Source organism: Myotis yumanensis, unplaced genomic scaffold (assembly GCF_028538775.1).
Source record: "Myotis yumanensis isolate MYYU_CA2020_CCGP unplaced genomic scaffold, mMyoYum1.0.hap1 SCAF_3, whole genome shotgun sequence".
In the NCBI taxonomy this organism is placed as follows: Eukaryota; Metazoa; Chordata; class Mammalia; order Chiroptera; family Vespertilionidae; genus Myotis; species Myotis yumanensis.
Genome location: NW_027223754.1, coordinates 163766732 through 163792828, shown reverse-complemented (window position 1 = coordinate 163792828; position 26097 = coordinate 163766732). Strand labels below are relative to the sequence as shown.

At 43.5% G+C, this 26097-nt stretch overlaps 1 protein-coding gene and 1 pseudogene across 1 annotated transcript; both read right to left on the bottom strand.

Annotated features, from left to right (window-relative positions):
• Nucleotides 1-2807: 2807 nt before the first annotated feature.
• Nucleotides 2808-19435, bottom strand: CELA1 (chymotrypsin like elastase 1). Its single transcript, XM_070410209.1, has 8 exons — nucleotides 19344-19435; nucleotides 18544-18626; nucleotides 17298-17398; nucleotides 16160-16285; nucleotides 14275-14411; nucleotides 12604-12749; nucleotides 4743-4892; nucleotides 2808-2960 (listed from the first exon to the last, which is right to left on the bottom strand). The coding sequence occupies exons 1-8, from the start codon at nucleotides 19381-19383 to the stop codon at nucleotides 2943-2945; spliced, it is 801 nt and encodes a 266-aa protein (XP_070266310.1). The 5' UTR covers nucleotides 19384-19435; the 3' UTR covers nucleotides 2808-2942.
• Nucleotides 19436-19505: 70 nt separating this feature from the next.
• On the bottom strand, nucleotides 19506-25098 carry LOC139007124 (small ribosomal subunit protein eS24 pseudogene; annotated as a pseudogene).
• Between the last annotated feature and the right edge of the window lie 999 nt (nucleotides 25099-26097).

Sequence of the window (26097 nt, the reverse complement as noted above, 5' to 3'; positions counted from 1 at the left end):
GATGGTCTAGAATGAAGAAAATGGAAGGACTTGATGTTGGATGGGGAGACGTGGGGGAGAAGCCCAGAGAATGGTGGTGTTGTGGGGACACCTGAGAGAAGATGGTGATGATAACAGGTGTGTCACTGGCAGAAAGAAGCCAATACCTGTGTCACTCTCAGGAATCTGCAGCATCCTCAGCAGTGCAGCCCAGCCACTGCCTCCCAAGAAACTCTCTTCAGTGCTAATCTCTTGGGAACTGAAATTGGTGGTCACCAAATCATGTAATATTAGAACACAGACAATCTTTAGAAGTTAACTAGATAGGGAAGTTGAGTCACAGAAAGGGCTGGTGGCTTGCCCAAGGTTACCCATCCCTCAGTGTGGAACTGAGATTGGGGATATAAGCATCCTGATCCCAGCCCAGCTTCTTACAGTGTATACACTATTCTGGAGGCCTCCGCTGACATAGTAGCCTACAAGTTCCAGGACCTGTCTTAGCCGTTTCTCCTGCTATAATGTTAACTACCCTGGTCCCTTTTGTCTGGTCCTCAGTAACTGCTATAGTAAGTGGCTTCTCAAAATGGGTGCCCCAAGGAAGCCCCGCAGTGAGGTTTGAGGAACTAGCTTCTGTGGGAAAGGGGAAGGAGGATTCTAGGAAAAACCATGGGAAGGACCAACACCACCCTGAGCCCCACAGTGCTCTTTCACTGAATATAAGGATTTTAAGCTGGTATATCAGCAGTATGCAGCCCTCTTCATTGTGGTTGGAATTAATGACACCAAGGATGAGATGGCGATTTATGAATTCACCCATAACTATGTGGAAATTTTAGATGAGTACTTCAGCCAAGTGAGTGAATTAGATATAATGTTTAATTTGGGTAACATACACCTCATTTTGGATGAGAAGATATTAAATGGCTGCATTGTAGAAACAAATCGGGCAAGAATTCTTGCCCCTCTACCAATTCTTGATAAGATGTCAGAAAGCTGAATAATGGAAGGCTCTGCCAGGCATCATCGACATAGGAAATGAGAACATGAACATGGAATACCTCTCAACATCTGTAGCCCAAAAGAATCTAGGAGAGCATACATTGCAAAATGGGGCATCCTTCCAAAGACATTTTAATCTTCATCCAAGGACATGCTTTCTATTTGTTTGAGAGAGAGAGAGAGAGGAAGAGAGAGAGAGAAACTATGATCTGTTACCTCCTACACGTGCCACGACCTGGGATCAAACCCGCAACCTAGGTATGGGCACTTGCCAACTTTTGGTGTTCAAAACAATGCTCCAACTAACTGAGCCACACCAGCCAGGGCCAACAACATTTTAAATATGTGTTTTTCACAGTTCCTAACTGGAAAACAAGACTGTATTTTAAAATATGATGTAGGAAAAAACATTTTCTGTGAGAGATAAATTTTATTTTCTAACCATAAGCATGCTCCCCCCACTAGTTTAAATTTTGTTAAATAAAATTGTTAGTCTCTGCTTCCCTTTGCAAATTAAATTCAGGAATAGCAGCATGAGGTGGGAAGGAAGTGTGGCAGTTTTTTATCAGCCAACAAAAACTTAAAATGACTTAAAAAAATAAAAGGTTGCTGCTTCTCTTCCTCTTGGCCTTCTCCTCTCAGCTTACTCTTCAGTCTATTGTAGACCACTCTAACAGACTGAGCCCTGGCCAGGATGAAGCAAATTATCAGCTTCCCAGTTCTCTGTGGTTTATAGAACCCTGGGTCAGGTTGCTTATTTTAGTCTCAGCCTTGAAGTGCTAACTCATACTTAGTTTGAGGATATATATAATTTTTTTTGAGAAGCGCTTGTGAGCATTTAATGAACTTCTCTCTACTAGTATGTAGCTTAAAGCTACCGGAACCCCAACACCCTTACTCTTCTCCTCGACTCTTCTGCTGAAATATATGGCCTTCATGATGACAGGCTGCTTTGGGAGCTTTCCCTTCCCCAGAACTTTGTAGTACCCCGATCACACCACATCAATGATAGGAACAGCTCCAGTCTTGTTTTTGGCAGCTTTTACCTACCTGTGTCTGCTCACTTACCAGGGTCCACAGTTTATCAAGGTTAACAGTTGGGCAGAAGCTCTGGTTCCTCTTTAAGTGATAATTCCTCATATCAACTTTACCCTAGTAACCTGGGTGATAGTTGTCCAAATTGACCCTGCAATGTTACAAGCCACCAGCATTACCTCAGCCTCCCAAGTGCTTCTGGTTCTTGCGGGTGTGGCTGTGGCCATGGCTCACGTGAGGCCTCTCCCTTTTTGTTCTGCCTCTTCCCCTTAAATCTTTATTTTCTTTGTTCAACATTTTCTTTTCTCCTTTTTTCTACTTTTTTACTTCCTAGTCTTTCTTTCTAATTTGCCACTTTCTTTGCTGGCATCTGACCTACCACCTAATCGTACACTCCTTTCTCTAGTGTATCCTTGTATGAAGTTGCCACCACCCAGAACCTTGGGGTGAGCACTTGTTCTAGGCACCGAAGGAGGAAAGAAAAGAGGGAGCCTACAGTGTACCTGGAAGATCAGAACACATTTTGTCACTCAGGAACATTTAAAAGTACTCTGTGACTTTGTATATAGAAAACATGCATTGGAGGAAGGCAGATGGGTAGGTTAATGGATCGGTAGATCCTAAGATAATTTAAAAAGGATAATATAAAACCACTCCCACTTGGCTTAGTTTGTGAACTGATAGAGGTGGCAGCAAATGGAAGAACCAGCCCAGAAATGTGGTGAAATCTGACTTGGGACCTATAACTGCATTTTTCTAGAGAGCTTAATTATAAATAAAAAGACACAGGTTGGTAATGTGTATGCAGTTTTATTTGCATTTCTGTATCTGGTTCAATAGTCTCCTAGAATGTTTTTTTCTTGATGGCCTCAAGTCCTGCTTCGAATTAAAGAATTATCTTGGCATGGCTGTTGTACTCAGGAAGATGTTCAGTTGCTGGCAATGACCTGAAGGAAAAGCAAGTTATATCCACAGTCAGTTATTTCTGCCTACATCCTTTCTTTTTCCTTCAGGGTTCCTAGTTGCATATGACCCTATACTGGGTTTATAGGGAGATAAGAGGTTGTAGGGCAGGAAGTATGTTGCAGCTGTGTCAAGACAATTCAGTGTTATGGACATACTAGTGTCTCAGTGCACGGATTCATGCACATTGAAAGGAAATTAATTAGAAGAAATATTTTAATATTGCTATTTGCCCTTTCTCTAATAGAAGTGTCAACCAAATTCACGATCGACAATGACAGATCAAAACACACATGTGTGATTGGCACCAGCGAGAGCTTTATATGTATCGAGCATGCGCAAGTCAACTTAGCCTTTTATATATAGAGAATAAACCTGCTTAATTAGACCTGCTTTCTGATTTAGCTAAACTTTTTCCAGCCCAGTGAAGCACCCCAACTTCTCTTTCAGGTAATTGTCAGCAACACAGCAGTAAATAGCAACATGAAGCACATTATTATTATAGATCACTCGGTGAGAACAAAGGGTAAAATATTTAACTGCAGCAGTGTTTGACTATATTCTGCACAGTGCGAAAATCTGAAGTCATTTTCAAGGTCCACCATTTCTTACTGCTTTTCAGTCGGGTCAAATTTCTAAACTCTCTAAATCTCCGTTTTCTGGCTAATGAAAAGAAAATAGGATTCTACCGAGTCTCCTATCTACCTACTCCAGGACTTCTGTGAGGATCAAATGAGATGAGGCATGTGAAAATGCTTCACAAACATTTGGTTAAAGTGTAAAATGTTTGCACCTGGCTATAAAGCAAGTCGGGTTCCTGGGCTGAAAAAACTCCAAGAAGGTTAGTCACTAGGGAGAGGAAACTGAGCGTTGCTATGTGACATCATTACCCAGCATGCCTACAGCGACTGTTTCTGGGCCGTGGCTGTGGGCTGCATTTTGCACCATGGGGTCTCAGCAGCGTTGGCTGCGATTTGCTGGGGTGTTGCTCCAGGGTGGTGGCAGGGACTGTGTCCCACTGGGGGGGAAGCTGAGTGTTGGTTTGTCAGTGCTAGGTCCATGTGCCGTTTATTTTTAAATAGCCAGTGCACATCATGGCAGCTCCAGCTCCTGCATTGAGCATCTGCCCCCTGGTGGCCAGTGTGCATCATAGCTACCAGTCAGATGGACACTAGCCTTTTATATATATAGATATCCAGGATTTAGTGGCAAGGACAGACTTTGCAATGTCTGTGAGTTAATGTTCATACCACAAGACTCCAGAATGAGTTAGAAGGCTGGAAGGCACAGGTGAGATGACTGTGAGGCTCTCCCAATAAGTCAGTATCAGTAGAGTCTCAACTAACTCTCAAAAATTATTTAAAGTGGTGAAACCTCTTTCTAAAGGGTAGAGCAAGTTCTCATAATGGGAGAGATTGTTAGTGCCTCTCCCCTTGCCCGGGAGAATGCAGGCTTTCTGAAGCTGTTTTTCTTTGACTTTAACTTAGGACAGCAGTGATAAATGCCTGGTTCAGATCTGTTGTTGCCACCATCTTACCCTAAGCAGTAAACAATATGGTGAAGCTTGCTTAGTGGGTATGTGAAGGGAATCTCAGGGTGGTATCATTATTGAGGGAAAGTGCACTATGTGGGGAAGGGAAAGGAGTAAACATATGAATGTGGTGAGGAAAATGATGGTTTCCCCTGCCCAACTTTTGCTCTCCAACCCAGCCAGTGCACAGGTCTCCAGGTGACCCTATTTCAACCCATTATTTGAGAGGACTCACGTTATTCATCCAAGAGATGTAAGCAGAGACCCGGGTGAAGACTGTGGGCTTCCTGGAGACATTACAGCCCTGGCTGGACACAAAGCTGGTCACTCCATGGACAGTATACTGACCATTCACCAAGCAGTGGAGGGGGCCTCCAGAATCACCCTGCAGGAAATAAAAGCAGAGTCCTGAAATTCCAGATTATTTTGATCTTTGGGCCTTTGCTTTTGCTTACACCCTGCCCACCCCCATCTCTGTAAAATTCTGTACAGTTTTAAAACTCTAATTCAACTCCCCACTTGCTTCATAATCCCACAATCAAGATGAATCTCTTCTTCCTTTCTAAACGACCACAGTACTTCTTCCTTTCTTTTGCATTATTTATGTCATGTTCTGCCTTGCATTTTGGTTTCATAATTTGTTTCTACCTCCCACGCATAGCTAAGAGCTTGAGACAGGAGCTATGTTTTGATGATAATTTTCCTTTCTACATTGCTAACACAGAACTTTGAACAGCTACAAGTTTAATAGTTTTTTATTGACTTAAATTGAACCTGGGATGGGAGAAGTAGGGTGTTCTAATGATTTCTTTATCCCCAGCATTTAGACCAGGGGTGGGCAAACATTTTGACTCGAGGGCCACAATGGGTTCTTAAACTGGATGGGAGGGCCGGAACAAAAGCATGGATGGAGTGTTTGTGTGAACTAATATAAATTCAAAGTAAACATCATTACATAAAAGGGTACGGTCTTTTTTTTTTTTTTTTTTAGTTTTATTCATTTCAAACGGGCCGGATCCGGCCCGTGGGCCGTAGTTTGCCCATGGCTGATTTAGACCAATGGGTCTAATTAGACTTAACATTTAAACACAGGATAGGTAGTCAATACATGTTAAACTAAACTGGGGTAAAGAGGAGAGAAATAATGTATTGGGTAGTGGTTACATGCTCAGACTTAGAATCAAGAACCTGGGTTTATAGAATATGACCTTGACATGCTTCTTCTTACTCAGTTCCAAGAATGCCAGTTCTATAATAATGGACATAAATTTGGAAGGTATTTCTTGGGAGAATCTGGCCAGCACAAGAGAACAGACCTAAAGATACTGTCATTGAAAGTCCCCCAATGAAATAGCTAGCCAGATCACCTGACAAAGTAGTTCACTATGGATAAACCGCACCTAAGATTCAGAGCTACCTATCTACTTCTTAACCACCCCACTCTAAATTAAGAGCAGATGGTCAAGGATTTTCCCAAACATTTGAAGACAGCCTCTAATATAAAAATAAAGATCAAAGAAAGAGACAAAGGAATAAACAAACAAAAAATGAAGGCAACTAAGATTATGCAGGGAGAAGAAAACAAGCAATAAAACTATGATTAATATTGCATCCATGATACAAGAACAGCATGCTGTTAACAGAACATTTAAAAATAAAAAGAGCCTTTGGAAATTATGAATATGATAGTAGAAATGAAATATTGGAAGTATTGGAAGATAAGGTAGAACAAACAAACAAAATATAGAGAAAATAAGAAGACCCGTTTAGGAGGTAAACTTATGAATAACAAATTCTAGAAAGAGAAAATAAAAATGGAGAGGAGGACATATCAACAATACATGTTTTCAGAAACAAAGCTCTGGAGTTTCCAGAATGAAAAAAAGCTAGTAAGTGTCCCTCATGATGAATGCAAATAGACCCATACCAAGACACAGAACACTATGGACAAGAGAAGATAAAATAGGTCACTTACAAATTAATTGAGAGTATGGGGTTGAATTACAATAAGTTGAGTACATGTTATGCAAATAAAAAAGAATTATTATTTTCCAGGGAAAACAAAGTTATGCAGGAAATGAAAATTAATCCCAGAATACCTGATTTGGTTGTGCATCACATTTTACATAATTATAACAAACATTAAATGTTAATCTAATAAAAATTATTTTTGGAATTTGAGGTGGTGATGGAAAAAGTTCATGCTTGAGGGCAAGTAAAAATGTGTAAAAGGAAGAGATATCGCATCTCTCATAATGCCTGAACTGATAAATTAAGTACAATATAACTATATATATTTTTAGAGAGGTATGGAAGTAGAAACCAAAAGTCTGCTGAAAAGAGTTGAAAGTAGTTCCTTTTAGGGAGCAAGAGCTCAAGGGGTAGAAGGAACACAATGACTATTCTTTTCCATTATTAAGCCTCATAGTTTTATTTTCCACCTTAAGCAATTTAAATGTATAGTTTCAATAAAAAATTAAAGCAAAAAAAAAAAAAAAAAAGGAAGAAGAAGAACAACAACAACAACAACTAGGGAAAGAGACCAAAAGTTCAAATCGGGGATTTGTTTTAAAAGGGATCTAGCTGTATCCCACCTGAACTAATGTTTAGGCAAAGTAAATGTTTTTAGATTATTGTACTCAAAACAAACAAAACAATCTAAACCTCTTCTATCCAAATTCTAATAGGGATTTGAGAGTACTTCTGGGCTATAGGATAGGAAAGTAATTGAATTATATGTAATACAATTATCTTATGCTAACTGATCTGAAAAGGAACAAAGGTTCTGGAGAGATGGAGGGCATGGCTGAGGATTAGGACCGAAGGAAGAGATTGACAAGAACTCAGTGGGAGCATGTGGATCGAAGTCAGAGAAGCTCAATGAATTCACTCTCAGGAAAGGGGTTGGGAACACAGAAGTCTGAAAACCTAGAGAGCACACTATTTGGAAAAGTCCAGTGGGAAGGGACCCAAAGACATAATTATCTTAAAGAATTGTCCATTTGGAGTGGCAACCAGAAGAGAAGTACTCTAGTTTTTTCAGAATTCAAGACCCTGGGAGAGAAGAAATTTGGACACACAGAGAACACCACAGATGAGAAAAGACCATATGAGGACTCAGCAAGGTCACCATCTGATAGTTAAGGAGAAAGGCCCAAGAAGAAACCAAACCTGCTGACACCTTGATTGGACTCCCAGCCTCTAGAACTTACATTTCACTGACCTGACCTTAGTTTCTCACCTTGGCTAATTGTTGACCTCCAAGCAGCAGAAGACAATAACCCAGTTTTGACTAAAAGTCACAAGGTTAAGCCCCTGGCTAACCCCCTGGCCAACATCTTAAGTTATGTGTCAGTTCCTGAGCCCTAAAGCTGGATGATCCCCTTGGCTACCTCTTTGAAACCGATTATGGACAGTTGGACTCTTCAAAAATATCAATGTCATGAAAGACAAAAAATACAGTAAAATAAAAGTAAGGGACAATAAAGGAGACTAAAGAGATATTTCTATTATTTAAAAAATATTTCTATTATTTAAAAAACTAGAGGCCTGATGCACGAAATTTGTGCACGAGGTGGGGAGGGAGGGGGTTGTCCCTCAGCCCAGCCTGTGCCCTCTCGCAACTGGGACCCCTTGGGGGATGTCTGACTGCCCAAACCATCCAATTGGGCCTAAACCAGCAGTCAGACATCCCTTTCACAATCCGGGACCCCTCGCTCCTAACTGCCCGCCTGCTCACTCCTAACCACCCGCCTGCTCACTCCTTGCTGCTCCTTAGCGCTGCCATGGAGGCATGGGAGGCTCCAGCCACCACCGTTGCGCTTGCCAGCTGTGAGCCCGGCTTCTGGCTGAGCGGCGCTCCTGCTGTGGGAGCGCACTGACCACGAGGGGGCAGCTCCTGTGTTGAGCATTTGCCCCCTGGTGGTCAGTGCGCATCATAGCGACCAGTTGTTCTGGTCGGTCCACCTTAATGGTTGCTGGGCTTTTAAATATAGATAGAAAAATTTGAAAAAAGACCCTAGGAAGTGAATTAACTCGAAAAGGTTAAACCTTAAGAGGTTATAGGTTAAGTTGGCTGAGGAGGACCTGAGAGGTTGTCTTAGTTTCTTTTTTTGCCCCTCCTTGCATGTAAGGTTCCTAGGATACAGGACTCTTAAGTTTTAACACTGGAAAAGTCCTGAGAAAACTAGGATGATTTGGTCACCTTACTTCCATAGTACTAAGTGCTCACAAAAAAACAATCTTTTGCTTCTGTTATTTCAGCCAGCCTACCAGCCTCCTGCTGGCTTCTCTTCCTGCTTCACCTAGCTTGCACCTTACATTTGATTTGCAGTCTTGCCTTTTGCCCCAGTAATGCAGAAAAACTTAGTCCTGGATTAATCCATTCTCTACACCTGGATCTTTGAATGGTTATTGTGTAATCTCTAACCTCAGCCTATCAGTAATATTTTGAAGGCCAATCCTTCTCTCATTCGCTTTAATTAATCCAGACCCATACAGTCCTTTCCTCTTCAGTTTCAACATCCAGTTTGACGCCTAGTTCATGAGTAAATGGAAGCAATAATGCAGAACACCTGTCCACTTCCACGTACCTAGCATGCACACTCACGTTTATGCACATTTTGGCATCCCTCTCCCTGCCCAAAGCCAGCTCTGCCTGTGCTCTTGGTTCCATCTTTTCTGTTTCCACTGGGATCTTGTGCTATCCATTCATTCCCTTTCTTTGACTCTATAGCAGTGGTTCTCAACCTTGGCTGCACATTAGAATCACTTGGGAATCGTTTTAAAATCCTGATTTCTGGGCCTCATCCTCCGGAAATTCTGTTTCTTTGTTACTAATGTTGTGGCCCCACCCCATAACAAAGAAACAGAATTTCTGGAGGATGAGGCCCAGAAATCAGGATTTTAAAAAGGTTCCCAGGTGATTCTAATGTGCAGCCAAGGTTGAGAACCACTGCTCTGCAGGGGTCCTCAAACTACGGCCCGTGGGCCACATGCAAATACAAATATTGTATTTGTTCCTGTTTTGTTTTTTTACTTCAAAATAAGATATGTGCAGTGTACATAGGAATTTGTTCCTAGTTTTCTTTTTAAACTACAGTCCGGCCCTCCAATGGTCTGAGGGACAGTGAACTGGCCCCCTGTTTAAAAAGTTTGAGGACTCCTGCTCTATAGGATCCTTCTCTTTCTGCCTTTTTAACACACTTAATTTTCTTCCCTCTTAAACGGTCCATCTCCTTCTTGACTTCTCATCCCTCTTACAGCTGCCAGACTTTTTTTGTTCCTCTCTTTCACCCAAGATTTTTGAAAGAGTGTTCTACATTTCCTTGCTATGTATTTTTAAGAAATATTTTTATATGTTTTTATTGATTTCAGAGAGAGAAAGGGAGAGAGAGATAGAAACATCAATGATGAGAGAGAATCATCAATTGGCTGCCTCTTGCACGCCCTCCTACTGGGGATCAGGCCCACAACCTGGGCATGTGCCCTGACTGGGAATTGAACTATGACTTTCTGGTCAACCACTGGCCCACACTGGCTAGGCCCTCGCTATGTTTTTATTGCCTCTTCTTCCTTACTCTTTAGCTTCTGCCATCACCACTCCACTGGAACTGTTCTTGCCATAGTTGCCAGTGACTCACCCGCTGCCGAATAGTCACTTTCAGTTATCTACTGTGGCTCTGGCTGCACTGTTTATTATGTGATGACCTATCCGTATTTTTTGAGATTTAATAAAACTCTTATTTTTCTCTTGCCACTAGTCCCTCTTAGATCTTTATGGGTTCTTTGTCTTTCACATATCTCCCTGAAGCACTCTAGTATTTATGTTATTGCAGTTCTGCTAAGTCACTGCTCTTTTTCTAGTGGTTTCCTCAGGGCTGAGAGGTGGGGTGGGAGTGTCTCAGTTGCTGTTAGGGGTATCTCTAGCCCAGCTCTCTCGCCCAGGTTCCGCTTTCTTTATATCTAATTTCTTACCAGTTAACTATACCTGAATATCCCACAGGGATCTCAGACTCAACATATCCAGAACTAAGCTCATCACCTTTCCTCTCAAATCCTATAAATCTTGTCTCATTTGAGGGAGCAAACCTCTCTCCCAAATAACTTAAGCCAAATGCCTGTAATGCATCCCATATCCTCCTTCTTCCCTCTTCTCCACTGCCCTAATTCAGACCCTCAAATTTCTTGCCTGGATAATTACAATAGTCTCCTAACCAATCTCCCTGCCAATCTTGTCCTCTTCAAAAACATGATTATTTGTCATCAGAGAGTGCTTCTAAAAGGCAAATCAGATCATGCTGTTCTCCTGTTTGAAACTCTTCAATAATTTCCCAGTACCTAAGTGATAAAGTTCATGTCCCCCAAGCATGACATTTAAAGCCCTACGTCATGTGGCTCCTACTTGCCCCTAGTGTCATCTCCTGACATTCCCTAGTATGGTAATAGTTTATGCTCTAGCTCAAGGAGTCAGCAAACTTTTTTCTGTTAACGGCCAATAGTAAATATCTTAGGCTTTGCAGGCTCTGCTACAACTACTCAATTCTGTAAAAGCAGCCATAAGCAATACACAAGAAACAACTATACTGTTTTCCAATAAAATATTTTTATGAACATTGAAATTTAATATTTTTCACGTGTCATGACATGTTATTCTGTTATTTCCCCCCCCTCCCCCCAACCATTTAAAAATGTAAAAACCATTCTTAGCTCAGGGGCCAAACAAAAACAGGCATCAGACTGGATTTGGAGGCTTGTGGGCTTCTACCTCTGCTCCAGACAGCTGTAGGGGACACCCTATAATTCTGTATGTGTCCTACCTAGGTTCTTGGTCCATGCCTTTCTTCATGCTGTACCTCTCCCTGAATGTCTTTCCCTCCTTCTCCTGTTTAACTTTCAGGACTCACTGCAGATTCCACTTTCTCAGAGAAGGCAAGTCTTTTCAGACCCCAACAGATAGAGGTAAGTACCTATTTTTTGGACTTCCCTACCACCTGGTGCATATTTTTATTGTAAACACTTAACCATATTATATTACAACTAGAGGCCTGGTGCATGAAAATCATGCACTTGGGGGAGGGGGGACCTCCTCAGCCCGGCCTGCACCCTCTCGAAGTCTGGCAGCCCTCAGGGGATGTCTGACTGATGGTGGGGGAGCGGGCCTAAGCCAGCAGTCGGATATCCTTAGCGCTGCTACAGAGGTGGGAGAGGCTCCCACCACTGGCGCTGTGCTCGCCAGCCCAGCTCAGGGCTTCTGGCTGAGTGGCGCTCCCCTTATGGGAGTGCACTGACCACCAGGGGGCAGCTCCTGCATTGAGCATCTGCCCCTGGTGGTCAGTGCACATCATAGCGACTAGTTGCTCTGCTGTTTGGTCGATTTGCATATTAGCCTTTTATTATATAGGATGTTCTCTCATATGTCTGCTCTTCTCATTTCTCCACTGTGTTTATCTTTGTACCCCTAGCATAAATGCACAGTATCTGGTATTTTATTTAGTAGCTAATCAAGACCATTTGTTGAATTGCATTAAGAAATCTGTAAGATGGTGTATTGCTGATTCATTGTGTCTAAAGAGAAAATTCTGTTTTATTTATATTATTATAAAACCATTTGTGCACTTTCCCCTACTATATCCACCCATATGTATGGCTGTAAGTACTAGTGAGGTAAAAGAGTGGAAATAGAGGAGCTATTGATCATTGATCAATAGATTGATCATTTTTGTAGCTCCTCTAAGGGGAGCTACCTTATACAAAATCACAACCATCACTCCAGGCTTAGCCCCACTGCATCCATAAAAAGTCTAGGTCATGAACAAATTCTAAAGAACATATACCAACACAAATATTAGACCACATACAAGCTTTTGAGGTGGAGGCTCTAGGCAAGATGCGTTTTTAAGATTTTTTCAACTTTGAGATCCTGTGAGCTTAGAGTTACTAGCAAAGAATCATTCTCATTCAGAAACCAGAGTAGAAAGTTGTATCTGTACATGGGGTGTAAATGTGGAATAGCAGGTAAGGAAAAGGTAGGAAGTGGTAGGCAGAGAGGGGAGAGATCTGGGGTGGGACCTTAGACACTTTCTATAAGTGTTCACCTGGCATCCAGAGCGAGCTCCATCTCCTCCAGCGCACACCATGGTGTTCTTCACAGTGGAGCCCCAGTAGGAGGAGCTGGAGCAGGTGGCGTAGTCCACAGTGGGCAGGTAAGCCTGCTGCAGGGTCTGGGCCAGCTGTCCATTGGCTAAACAGGACACACAGCATTGGAGATCAGCCCCAGATACTATCCAAGGGAAAAACCTTCCACATTTTCCCAAACCTTCCCAAGCTCTGATGAAAGCTGAACTCCAGGCAAGCTCCTTCTTCCTGCTCACTGCATGTCATAGATCCTCCTTTTTATCTCTTTTTATGGAAACAACAGGCTCTTTCCTTTAGGGAGTCATCCTTGATTACTGTTTCTGGGTTCTAAAAAACCAATCCTAGCCCTAGCCAGTTTGGCTCAGTGGATAGAACTGGCCTGCGGACTGAAGGGTCCCGGGGTTCGATGCCCGGGCTCGATCCCTGGTGGGGGGCATACGGGAGGCAGCCAATCAATGATTCTCTCTCATCATTGATGTTTCTATTTATCTCTCCCTCTCACTTCCTCTCTGAAATCAATAAAAAATATATTTTAAAAAACACAAATAATACAGATTAAAAAAAACAAACCCACAACCAATCCTACTCCTGCCTTTTTAAAAACAAAAAACAAAAAAACCTCATGGATACCTTAGTGAAGTAACTAGAATCATTTGTTGATAATTTATTTACCTGTCCTGTTTTTTCCTTACGCTGTATACCCTATGAAGCAGAAATGGGACTGTGCACCCTTGTTTGCATTTCTTAAGAGCTTGGTGCAACTTTTCTTTATCTGGCTCTTTGATTTTTCAAAGCCTTTGCACATGAATTATTTCTTTGGATCCTTACAACCCTTTCATGTTAAAGATCATGAAATTGAACCATAATGACATTAAGTGAACTGAGAGCAGAGCTAGATTAGAAGTATGTCTCTCAGCTCCAGATTTTCCCAGGAGACTGACTGCTCATAGCAAGGCCTTGCCTCTCTTTCAGAGCTCAAATACTGCCAGGTGGCTCATAGACTTCCATGTCAGGCCTAACGTCTCTGCCCCTCTTAACTATCTCTGCTCATAGCTTCTCCCACCTTTTTATGTTATCTGAATGACATTCCCTACCAGAAATCTTCCCATGATGACCAGAAGAAGGCGGAGGCCTCATCTGCATTGACTTTTCTGGACCTACAGCTACCCTGGTTCATTCACTCCCAACCCAAAACCCAGTGACTGTCTATGGAGGTAGCATAATGGTGTAATGACTACCAAAGTGGGAGCCAGGATACCTGGGTTCCAGCCCCAGATCAGTAGTTACTAACTAGTAATGTGATCTTGAACAAAGTGTTTAATTTCCTTTGGCCTCAGTTTCCTCATGTATAAAATAAAATGAGAGGCGTGTATATAATACTGAGTTAAGTAGTGTGGCTTTTTGTTGTTGTTGCTGTTGGGTTGTTTTTTGAGTTATAAGAGTCTATGAATCTCTGCCTTGATTCCATTGCCTGTTCTTAGCTTGATTTCATGTCTCAGTTATTTTATCTCTGGTTCCTTTGTGGTTTCTTGGGTTCTGGCTATGAATACCTAGGACCACAGAAAATTGTACCCTAGAAGCTCAGCTAATCAAGATTCATGTGGTAGATGGTGCCCATGTAGGTGACTTACTTCTGGTCCTGCCCCAGCCTGTGATGTAGCAGGGACTGTTGTTAGCCAGGATGGTTCCCTCCCGTGGCAGAACACCCAGCTGGACGTAGTTGTTGAGGGTAACGCTCTGGGCCAGGCGCAGCAGGGCAATGTCATAGCTACGAGAGGGAGGAAAAAAGACTGCTCACTCGTGGGCCAGCTGCCCTTTGGCTGAACAGGTCTCAGGTCTCAGGTCTCAGGCCTCAGATGGGCATATGGGCAGGCCCTCCCCTAGCCTTGTGTCCCCATAGAATTGGAAAACAATGATTTTGAAGGGGGAACTGACTTGCTAAATCTCAAACTTGAGGCGTTATACATTTGGATTGTTTAGGACATTATGTATTTAACAGCAGCACCTGCTGGTGAAGTCTTGGTGTTGTAGTCTAGCTCTGATCCCTGCAACCCGAGGAGTGGAGCTTACATATCTATCTATCTATCTATCTATCTATCTATCTATCTATCTCTCTATCTATCTAATGTATATTTTATTTCAGAGAGGCAGGGAGAGGGAGAGAGAGATAGAAACATCAATGATGACAGAGAATCATTGATTGGCTGCCTCCTGTACATCCCCTACTGGGGATCCAGCCTGCAACCTGGGAATGTGTCATGACCGGGAATAGAACCAGGACCTCCTAGTTCATAGGTTGATGTGCAACCACAGAGCCACACTGGCCAGGCTGGAGCTTATATCTTTCAGTTATAAGTGGGGAATCAGGAAGGAGCAGAGTGTTGTGATGATGATAGCAGAGAAGTTTTCAAGGAAGAAAGGTGTAAAAATCTGTGTGGTTCTGAAAGCTCTGCAGAAATATCCCAATTACTTGAACTGATCCCAACCCCCATATTCTATAGAATTAACCACCATTTTGATGACTTCTTTTCCAAAAATGTACAGCTCAGTCTTGGTGGAGTTTTCACATGTAAGATTCATTTTAAGAAATTTACTTTTGTTAGGCGAACGTGATAACCACTACACTACGGAAACGGGCGAAATTTACTTTTGTTGATGAAGTCTATTCTATAAAATCTTATATAATAAAAGGGTAATATGCAAATAGACCAAATGGCAGAACTGAACAACCAAAGTGTAATATGCTAATGATATGCTAAGGCTGCTTAACTGCTCGCTATGACGTGCACTGACCACAGGGGGCAGACAGTCAACCAGTCGACCATTCGCTATGACATGCACTGACCACCAGGGGGCAGATGCTCCGACCTGTAGGTTAGCTTGCTACTGGGGTCTGGCTGATTGGGACTGAGCAAGCTGGGCTGGACATGCCCTGTAGCTCTCCTGCAGTCCCTCAGTCTGGCCTATGCCCTCTAGCAATCCAGGACCCCTCAGGGGATGTCGGAGAGCCGGTTTCAGCCTGATCCCGCAGGCCACTCCCCTTGGGAAGGCTCCAGATGCAGGGTTCATGGCTGATGAGTGCTGCTGTGGCAGCGTGAGCCTCTCCCGATTGGGACTGATTGGGCGCGAGCCCGCGGCAGGCACAGTGGGGCTGGGATGAGTGGGAGCAGCAGGTAGGAGCTGCAGGTGGCATTGGACTGCGGGTTTCAGCCCTATCCTTGCAGGCCACCCAGAGGGACCCCACCCATGCACGAATTCGTGCACCGAGCCTCTAGTAAATAATAAATAACAATAAAAACAGAAACATTAAACTCTGCAGAGAAGGAGCTTTAGGTGATCCAATCATGCAAACCAGCTTATATCAAATAAATACCAGAAATTTTTAAAAATTCTCAAATTCTCCAAAATATAAATTCTCAAAGTCCTCGTGGATGAATGTGAAGGAAGCCAAAACCCTGTTGCTAGTTAGTCAGCCCTCCACTTCCCAGCCCAAGGCCAACCCAGCCTTGCCCTTACCCGGCAGCCACGTTATTGCTGTTCCAGTATGGATGCACCACGATCTTCTGCACATTCACGTACTGCTCAGTACCATCATTCTGACTCAGGTTGTGGTCTCCAACCACTACACGGAACGTCATTTGGCTGGAGCGACAGAAGGAAGCCATGAGTGATCCAGGATGCCCAAGCCTTCTCTTTCCCCCTTAGGGAAAAGTTGGGAAACCAGCTTATATCTTATCTTTAGGACAGGAACTCATCTTATCTGGTCCAGCAGAGGAAGGATGAAAAATCCTGGACGATGAGGATGTAACAAGCTCCCTCATTTCCTAATTAATTAACGTGGGAGGACAAAAACTACCACCAACTACGTTTTCCCAGTTTATTAAACTAAACATCATATGGTGAACATAAATGAAATAATGGCTTTTTAGCTCACAGAGGAATTTGGAGGAAAGTATAAACTTCTAGACTAATAATTCTTAAAGCATGGTCCCTGGAACAGCAGCATCCGCATAACCTGGAAATTTGCTACAAATGCGGACTATCAGGCCTCACCCTGGACCTACCAAATCAGAAAATGCTAGATGGAGTCCAGTAATCTGTGCCTGCCAGGTGATTCTGATACATGCTCACCTGAGAACCAACCATTGTGCCATAAGAAAAAATTGTTACCAGCCAACAATAAAGATAATTTTTTTAAAAAGGGACATCTGGGGGGTGGCAATGGGGGTGATAAGGACACATATGTAATACCTTAATTAAAAAAGGTACATCTGTAATATTTTCAACAATAAAGATCAATTTAAGAATATTGTTACCAGCCAGGCATTGACTAGGCACTCAAATATTTACCTTCTTAACCCTCACAATAACCCTACAAAGTAGGTTTTATTACCTCACTTTAGAGAGAAGAGAAAGAGGACTTAGAGAAGTAAGTCATCTAAGGTCATACAGCTGGAAGAAGGTGGAATGAGATTTGAACCTGAGCTTGCCTAATGCCAAAATTTGTACTTTTCATTATATGGTACTGCCTTCCCACAGGCCTCCAAACAGACCCTTAAAGTCCTGCCCTGGTGGTCAAAGATACATATTTCTCCAGAAGGGCCAGACTCTTCCCCTCCAGGGGCTCAGTAAAGCTGGTCTTTGTTTTTCTCACTTGTCCACACAGTGAGCAGCTGTCATCACCCAGTTCCGTCTGACGAGGGTCCCTCCACAGGTGTGATACCAGTTACCTCTGGACCAGTACTGGAGGGAAATCTAGACAGGGAGGAAAGAAAGGAAGAATCAGTGGTGTTCCTTAAAAGTCTTTGCCCCAAATTACGTTACCCCTGAAATTCCTGCCATCCCTCAAAACATTCTCCAACTTTCTGGGCTAGAGATGGCAAATAGATTTCATTTGATCTGTCAATTGCTATTGATTGATTGCTAGTGTCTACCTGGTGTGGTAGCGAGAAAGGATGTGTAGATGATCTGGGATCAGCAGGAAAGAGTGCACTGTTGTTTGGCAATGTTTGCTTTGTACATGGATGGGTGTGGGGAGGTAAAGGCATACACACAGAGTGTATTTGCCCCCCTCCCCAGCTCTAGGTTGTTGCAAAGGGCCAAGAACTCATTTCCTTCTACATCCATTTCCTCTTGGGAAGGAAATATAGCTATGGATTTGCTCCACCACCTAAGACCCACAGCTTAGGTCTCAGAGCCTCCCTTCCAATGTTTTCAAGATATACCCTGTCTCCCCCCCCCCCCCCCCCGCCCCCGCCACTTCAGGGAATATTTAGAAATACCATTGGAATGTCCATTTTTATCAGTACACGTCTTCTTCAGCTCCTCATATAACACAATAACTTCTGAAAATTGGGGCTCAAACTTTTGTAAGTTGATTTAATTCTAATTGTAATGATTCCTCTCAACTTGCCAATTTTTACATTTAGAATTGCTTAAATCAGAGCCTAGCTGTCCTGTTATGAAAGTGGAAACTCTTTAAATAGCCAAATAAACAACATACTCTACTTGGGGACAAGAGTGCACTTGAAAGTGTGACACATACTGTGTGAAGGTATATGTGTGTGTGTGTGTGAAGGTATATGGAATCTGAAGTGTGGGTCTGGCACACAGTCTTGTTAATGTGGCACAAATGGTGTTGCTGGGAGTGTAAATGTAATTCGTGTTTAGGTGTGTGCCTGGGAGAGTGAGTGTGGTTGATATTTAAATTCGCTCCTTCAAGCCTTTTGTACTTAGTAAAACCACCTAAGCCTGGTCCCATTCATCTTCAAAATCTAGAATACAGGCAGTTGGAGAGCTTCCTGTTGATAAGGACATACACAAACACCTGTAATACTGTGTATCAGTGCCCAGGCAACTCTTATTTTATTGGAAGTCTGGGGCTGTGAAGAAACACCCACCTGAGAGGGCCAGGAATTCTTCCGGGCCTCAATCCCTCCAACTACCCGAGCGTTGGTTTCCGGAAAATCCTGGGTGCTGTGTCCTTTGTGGGGCAGAAGAAAAGTGAGTGGTGACTAAGCATGGGGTCAGCCCGCGGTGGGGATGGGGAATAGCAGTTGTGCTTTGTCTGCAAATTCACAGTTCCTCCCTAGCAAATGAGCCCCCCTCCCCGCCCCCCACTGTGAGTTCCCTGAGCCCCTTTCTAAAGCAGGGGAGTCTGAGTGCCTTCTGCTTTCCCAGGGTGTCCTCAGAACCCTGGCATGCTGTGAAGGACCTACCTCAAATCACCAGGCTGGGCCTCAGAGGCAACTTTTCTCAACCTTCCTCAGGCGATCCCTTGGCCTGCCGGGAACCCCCTCCTTCCTGACTACTGTCCCCCCCCCCCCCCCCCCACACACACGCACACACGTACACACGCGCGCGCGTACACACACACACACAGTGCTTGGGCAGGATTCTCCAGGGTGCATGGACAGCAGTGCTCACCCAGCCAGGCACCTGCTGAGGATGTCTTCTTGTCAGTGGGGGTGGTAGGGAAGCCCAGGCCCCTGGTAGAGGCTTCTCTGCTTCATGAGGGGCCTGCACAAGAGTGGCCCCACACTTTTCTATCATGGGCTCCAGGAGAGTAAAATTTTTGCTAGACTTACAGGCAGTGTGTCCTACCTGCTCTGGAGTAGAGAGCAGGTCTAGGCTTAGGGATAGCTTTCTGACCCTCCTGCTCAAATCCCCTCCTAGAACTCAGGCCACATGACCCACTCACCATAAAGGACCAGGGTGGCAAAGACGAGGAAGCTCAGCATGTTGCCAGCGGAGTAGACCACAAGTGGCCCCTTACCACGACCCAAGCCTTTTTATACTCCTCTTATCAGCAGCTTTGCTAACCTTCCTGCCAGTTGGCAGGGCTGCGGGTGGAAGGCAGGGAAAATCACAGGTGACATGGAAATACAAATGAAAAGATTTCTTTTCAAGTAAACTAATTTATCTGTTATTCAAAGACAGAACAAGGCCAGGGCTAAATTAATTATCTACTTTTAGTTGAAAAGCATCCAACAAAGTCTTTTCCAGAAGTAAGATGGAGAACCTGGACTGGTTTTCCCTTCAGGGTGCTCCCCTAGTAGCGTGTCACTGCCTCACTGTCCTCAGTGGCACTGCCAGCAGAGACCTATCCCGTGCACTAGGAGGTGGGGGCAAAAGAGGATTGGAGGAGGGAAGAGTGACTAGCAAGAGGAAGGAAGGGTCAGCAACATCTCAGTGCACAGAGGGAGATGGGACGTGTGCGTATGTCTGTATACCTGCAGACACAGGTGTAATGCAGGGATGCAAAAGCAAAGTAGGTGCATGAGAGAACTCTGTGGAAGAGGGTGCTAGGAAACAGGTTTGGGGAGACTCAGAGAGCTGAAAAGAGAGCTCCCAGAGGACAATGTGGGGGAGTTAGAAGAGGGAGCCCTTGGGATAGCGAGATAATTTGAGGGTTATAAAGGTAGACGCCAGGGGGAGCAGAGTGGAGGAGTGGGCATGTCCTGCAGGAGGTGAAAGGCTCTGCCCATCAGTCAGTAGAAGAGGAAAGAGGGAGATGCAGTATGCCTTGAGGTAGGCAGAGGACTTTGGGTTGGGAGGCCCTAGAGCAGAGGACTATGGGTGTAGTGGTTTTTTAGGCAGAGGGAAGCCAGGAAGCTTGGAAGTCTAGAGAGAAGCAGCGAAGTCACCAGATCCCTAGAACTGCAGAATTCAACTTTTCATGTCTGCAGATACAGGAGAGGCCTGGAAAAGCTGTTAGAAGGAGTCCTATACAAACAGTCACCTTTTTAGGTCCTTGAGCTAGTCAGGGGAATGTACACTATGATGCTCAGGTAACCTGGAGGGCTCCCTCTCCAGTCTAACCCCCAGCATTCTAACACAGAGTAGAGCTTGGGGAGGAGGGCTGAGCTGGGCTGGGGACCAGGGTCTCTTTTGTCATTCTCCCACCTCCTACCTCCTTTGGAGAGTAAGGAGACAGCTCTAGCCTTCGGATGAGGAGTTTAAGAGGAGGCTTTAGGGCCTCCTAAAAGTTACCCTTCAACATCACATACTCTAAAGCAGTGGTTCTCAACCTTCTGGCCCTTTAAATACAGTTCCTCATGTTGTGACCCAACCATAAAATTATTTTCGTTGCTACTTCATAACTGTAATGTTGCTACTGTGGTGAATCGTCATGTAAATATCTGATATGCGGGATGGTCTTGGGCGACCCCTGTGAAAGGGTGGTTCGACCGCCAAAGGGGTCGCGACCCACAGGTTGAGAACCGCTGCTCTAAAGTGTACCTTTAAGCGCAGGGCCAATATCACATCCATCTCTGTATCCGTGGCCTAGCTCAGAGAAGCCCAATCTGTATTTGCTTAAAAACCAAAATCTTTAGGTCCTGACCAGATGGCTCAGTTGGTTGGAGTGTTGTCCCATACACCAAAAAGATTGTGGGTCAGGGCACATATCTGAGTTGTGGGTTGGGTTGCATAGAGGAGGCAACGGATAGATGTTTCTCTTTTTCTCTCTCTCTCAAATCAATAAAAACATATCCTCAGGTGAGGATTATAAAAAAAAAAAAGAAAAGAAAAACTAAACTCTTTAGGACTACATTTAAGACTCTCACAACTAGTGTCAAATCTACATGCCCCGCATCATCTCCTAATGGTAGGCATAGATGGTGACTTTGGCCGCACTTTTTATTTATTTATTTAAAAAATTTGGGGGGGGCGGGGGATTTCTCTTCCTTTTTAAAAAATATATTTTTATTATTGATTTCAGAGAGGAAGGGAGCGGGAGAGAGAGAGATAGAAACATCAATGATGAGAAAGAATCATTCATCAGCTGTCTCCTGCACACCCCACACTGGGGATCAAGCCCACAACCCAGGTATGTGCCCTGACTGGGAATCGAACTGTGACCTCCTGGATCATAGGTCGATGCTCAACCACTGAGCCATGCCAGCCGGGCTTTCTTCTTTTTAATGATGCTGATTGCTTGAGGGCAGAGAGAAAGAGCAGAGGCATCATAAATGCTGAGTCTAAATTCTCAATGTGTGTTCTTCTGCATCACACTGACAAGAAGACGACCCTGGAAATGTCCAGAGGGAGTGACACATTGTTGACAAATCTTATGCACCAACATTGGCCTTCGCAGTCCCCCTGATTTTCTTCATTCTATTCTTGTGTTCCTTTGCTTTCTTGAGGTCTTCTTCTTCTCATATAGGTCATGTCTTGCAAGTCCATGTTTGGGTTCATTTTCCTTTGCACAATCCAGGGAATCATAAATCATGCCAAAGTCAGTTGTCTTGCCATCACCAAAATGGGTTCTGAATCCAAACACAAAGATGACATCGGGTGTGGTCTTATACATTTTGGCTAGTTTTTCCCGAATTTCTGTCTTGGGTACTGTTGCCTTCCCTGGGTGAAGGACGTCAATGATGATTTGTTTCTTCTGAAGTAGTCTGTTGGTCATGAACTTCCTGGTTCAGATAGTTACTGTGTTAGTTATGATAGAAGTTGATCTTCAAGCAACCAGAGAGGAAAGGAGGACCATTCTCCCCTGGCCAATTATATCAACAGAAGGACCCTGGGCAGTGCTGGTGTGCGGGTGTGGCCAGATCAGGAGGCCTACCACACCAATCTCTTCTTCTTTATAAAGAAGACCTTTTAACATTTCTTGTAATACTTCTTCAGCATTTTCTTTTCTGGGAAGCTCTTTATCTATCATTTGATTCTGAATGATAGCTTTGCTGGATAGAGTAATCTTGGTTGCTTTTCATCACTTTTTGTGCCGATATTTTGTGCCAATCCCTTCTGGCCTACAAAATTTCTGTTGAGAAATCAGCTGTCAATCTTATGGGAGCTCCCTTGTAGGTAACTAACTGTTATTTTCTTGCTGTTTTTAAGATTCTCTCTTTGTCTTTAACCTTGGGCATTTTATTGTTATTATTTTTAAAAGACACATTTGCCTGGCCAGTGTGGCTCAGGGGTTGAGGGTCAACCTATAAACCAGGGGATCTCAGTTTGATTCCTGGTCAGGGCACATGCCTGGGTTTCGGGTTTGATCTCCAGGAGGCAGCCGATCAATGATTCTCTCTCATCATTGATGTTTCAATATCTTTCCCTCTCCCTTCCTCTCTGAAATCAATAAAAAGATATTTATTCAGCATCATGATCTAACTATTACATTTAGCAATCAACAGCATGGGTGCAAAAAAATCTATATTAAAATCCTTTGTTAGAATGCTTTACAATTTCCACAGAACATAAACTAAAATAACCTGTTATACAATTAGTCACAAATACAGTCCTTGAGTTTTGTTTATTTTTTAGAACTAATATATACACCGAGTGGCCAGATTATTATGACCACCTGACGTTTGTAGGCAAATTAGCTATAATTTCGCGCTGAAGTTGCTAGAGGGCCAGACCATTATAAATAGGGAAGCAGGTTGTTTACCACGACAGTAGAAGTGATTTTTTTTCGGAAGATATGGGTAAACAATGCGATTTAACAGCCTTTGAACGTGGGATGATTGTTGGCGCTCGGAGCCATGGAGCGAGAATCAGCAAAACAGCCGAAGGCCTGTTCGAACACCTTTGCTGTCTGCAGTTACCAAGATAAAACGTCTCCAATTCGCACAGGAACACAAGGATTGGACAGTCGAGCGTTGGAAAAAAGTCATGTGGCCCGATGAATCACGTTTCCAGTTGCATCATGCAGATGGCAGAGTGAGAATTTGGCGGAAACAGCATGAAAGCATGCACCCCACATGCATGAGTACAACCCTTCAAGCTGGTGGGGGCAGTGTTATGGTTTGGGGCATGTTTTCCTGGCATGATTTGGGCCCTTTAATTCGTGTGGAACAATGCCTGAATGGCACAACATACCTAAGTATCATTGCTGATCAAGTTCATCCTATCATGTTGATGGCGTATCCCAATGGAGATGGCTTCTTCCAACAAGACAATGCACCATGCCACGGTGCTCGTATTGTGCAGGAGTGGTTTCAAGAACATGAGGGAGACTTTACCTTGCTTAGGTGGCCCCCACAATCAGCAGATCTCAATCCAATTGAGCATTTGTGGGATGAAGTTAAAAGAGCCATCAAGCAGCTGGTTCCACAACCATCAAATCTCACAGAACTGGACAGTGGTATTCATCAGGCATGGTGTCAGATTCCTCGCATCACCTTTCAACATCTCGTGGAGTCAATGCCAAGAAGAATCGCCGCAGTATTGAAGGCAAAAGGTGGCCCAACGAAGTACTGATGGGGTGGTCATAATAATCTGGCCACTCAGTGTGTGTGTGTGTGTGTGTGTGTGTGTGTGTGTGTATTTTTTTTTTCTCAGTCCTCACCTGAGGATATTTTTCCATTGATTTTCAGAGAAAGTGGAAGGGAGGGGGAGAGACGGAGAGAGAAACATCGATATGAGAGATATACACACTTCAATTGGTTGCCTCCTACACAAGGCCCTGGGATCAAGCCTGCAACCAAGGTATGTGTCCTTGACTTGAATCAAACCCAGGACCCTTCGGTCCTTGGACCGAGGCTCTATGCACTGAGCCAAACTGGCTAGGGAATCCTCAATGTTTTTGCTCATTCACATGAGTATTGTTTAAAACATATCTTCCTTGTAGCAGCTAGGCCCTGTCACTACTGTGCTTGGCTGAGTTCACAAATCTGTTGTAACCTGTAGCTTTCCTATTACTTTTCTGGCTCTCCTCTTCTGCTAAGCTTTGTTTCCTGGCAATAATTAAAACCTTCTGTCCCTGCCATAACTACTGCTGCTGCTGGAACCATCATAGCTATCTTGGTTTCATGGTTTGGCAAAGTATTGGTTTCCACCATCATAGGGGCCTTCTACCTCCAAAGTTTCTTCCTTTCATAGATTCAGAATTTGAAGATTGATTGTTGTAATTGCCAAAATCAGTGTAGCTTTCACCACCTCCAAAATTGTTTCCATCATTACCAAATCCATTAGAGCCACCCCCACTGCCGCCATATCCACCACCACCACCACCACAGCTGCCACCAAAGCCATCTCGATCACTTAAGTTTTCTCCACAACCAACATTGTCATTCCCACCAAAACTACCTCCACAACCACCTCCAAAGTTTCCAGAAACACTGGAAGGCATACACAGACACAATTTGAAAAGCAAAACTTTGAAGACAGTTAACTACACTGGAGTTTAACATTCACAATTGGACATGGTGGTTCCCATTGAAACACAATTTTTCTAGGATTACCCTCATTTTCAAAGAGACTGCATTAAGTCCAGTTTTAGTTTGGCCTGATTATTTGCACATACACAACAAGAATAGTAATTGATCAAATTGATCACATAGGCTCTTTCAAATCTGCTTTGATGGAAATTTTGCAAGGAATCTTAATAAACTTTCTCTTATAATTTGGAAAAATAAGTAAAAAAAAAAGAATGAATTAGACTTAAATAAACTGACATGAAAAAATGTCGTTCATATAGTAAAGAAATCAAGTTGCAAACAATATGGTACTGTGTATATGTGCATTTATAGATTTACAAAAAAGCAGTTTTAAAGGGCTTTTACCAAGCAATAAAGTTATTATATCTAGAGAATGAATTACTAGGTATAAGAGCATTGTGAGGATAAATTTCACTTTTTAAACTCACATTTTCTGTATTATTTGACTTTTGTACTGAATTACTTTGTAATTAATATATAAGTAGATAATAAATTCTGGGACACTTAGCTCTTCTTGGCAATGGCACCATTACTTTTCAAGTGGGAAATAAATCCCCAAAGGGGACCAGCCATTCAATGCTAAGGTAAGAGGCACAGGGCTGACAGCAAGCTTTTAAGGTTTTAGGTGAGCCCTGAGAGTGGTTAAAGGGGTGGACTTTAAGGAAGAAGGCAGGTATCAGGTTAGGGCAAGACCCACCTTGGCTAAAGAGAGGCAATGAAGCTGGTTTCTTGAGCCTTTCTACCACCCATGTCGGTGCTCTCTCCCTCTTGACTACCGCCCTTCCCTAGTCCCCTCCTCACCCCCAAACCTGGGCCTACTCTATAGGTATGTCATGTGGTCTTTTCTCTCTTGTGCTGCATCTCTCACTTCCTGTTACTCTTATGATTGCCCCTGGGAGAGGCTATGCTGTTTTTGGGTAGGGACAAGGAATCACCTTAGGGCACCTTGGTTGAGCATATATCATAAGATTGGGCTGGAGAGCTGTTAGGTGATGTTATAGACTGTATGAGGGATTTTGGGATAAGTGGCAAATAAGGCCTGATAAATGATTAGATGTTTAATGCAACCAGAGTAGGGCTAGAGTTAGGGACCATGGCTCCCTATGGCTTACCTGACTTATTAGCATGACATCCAAAGCCTTCTCAATTGGGCCCCAACCCCCTGTTCTACAGGGCTGACTTACCCAGTAGGCATAGTAGGCACAGTGCCCAAGGCCCACAATACTTTTAGAGGCTCAAAGAATGTTTAATTTAATTTATTTATTAAATTAAAAAAATACA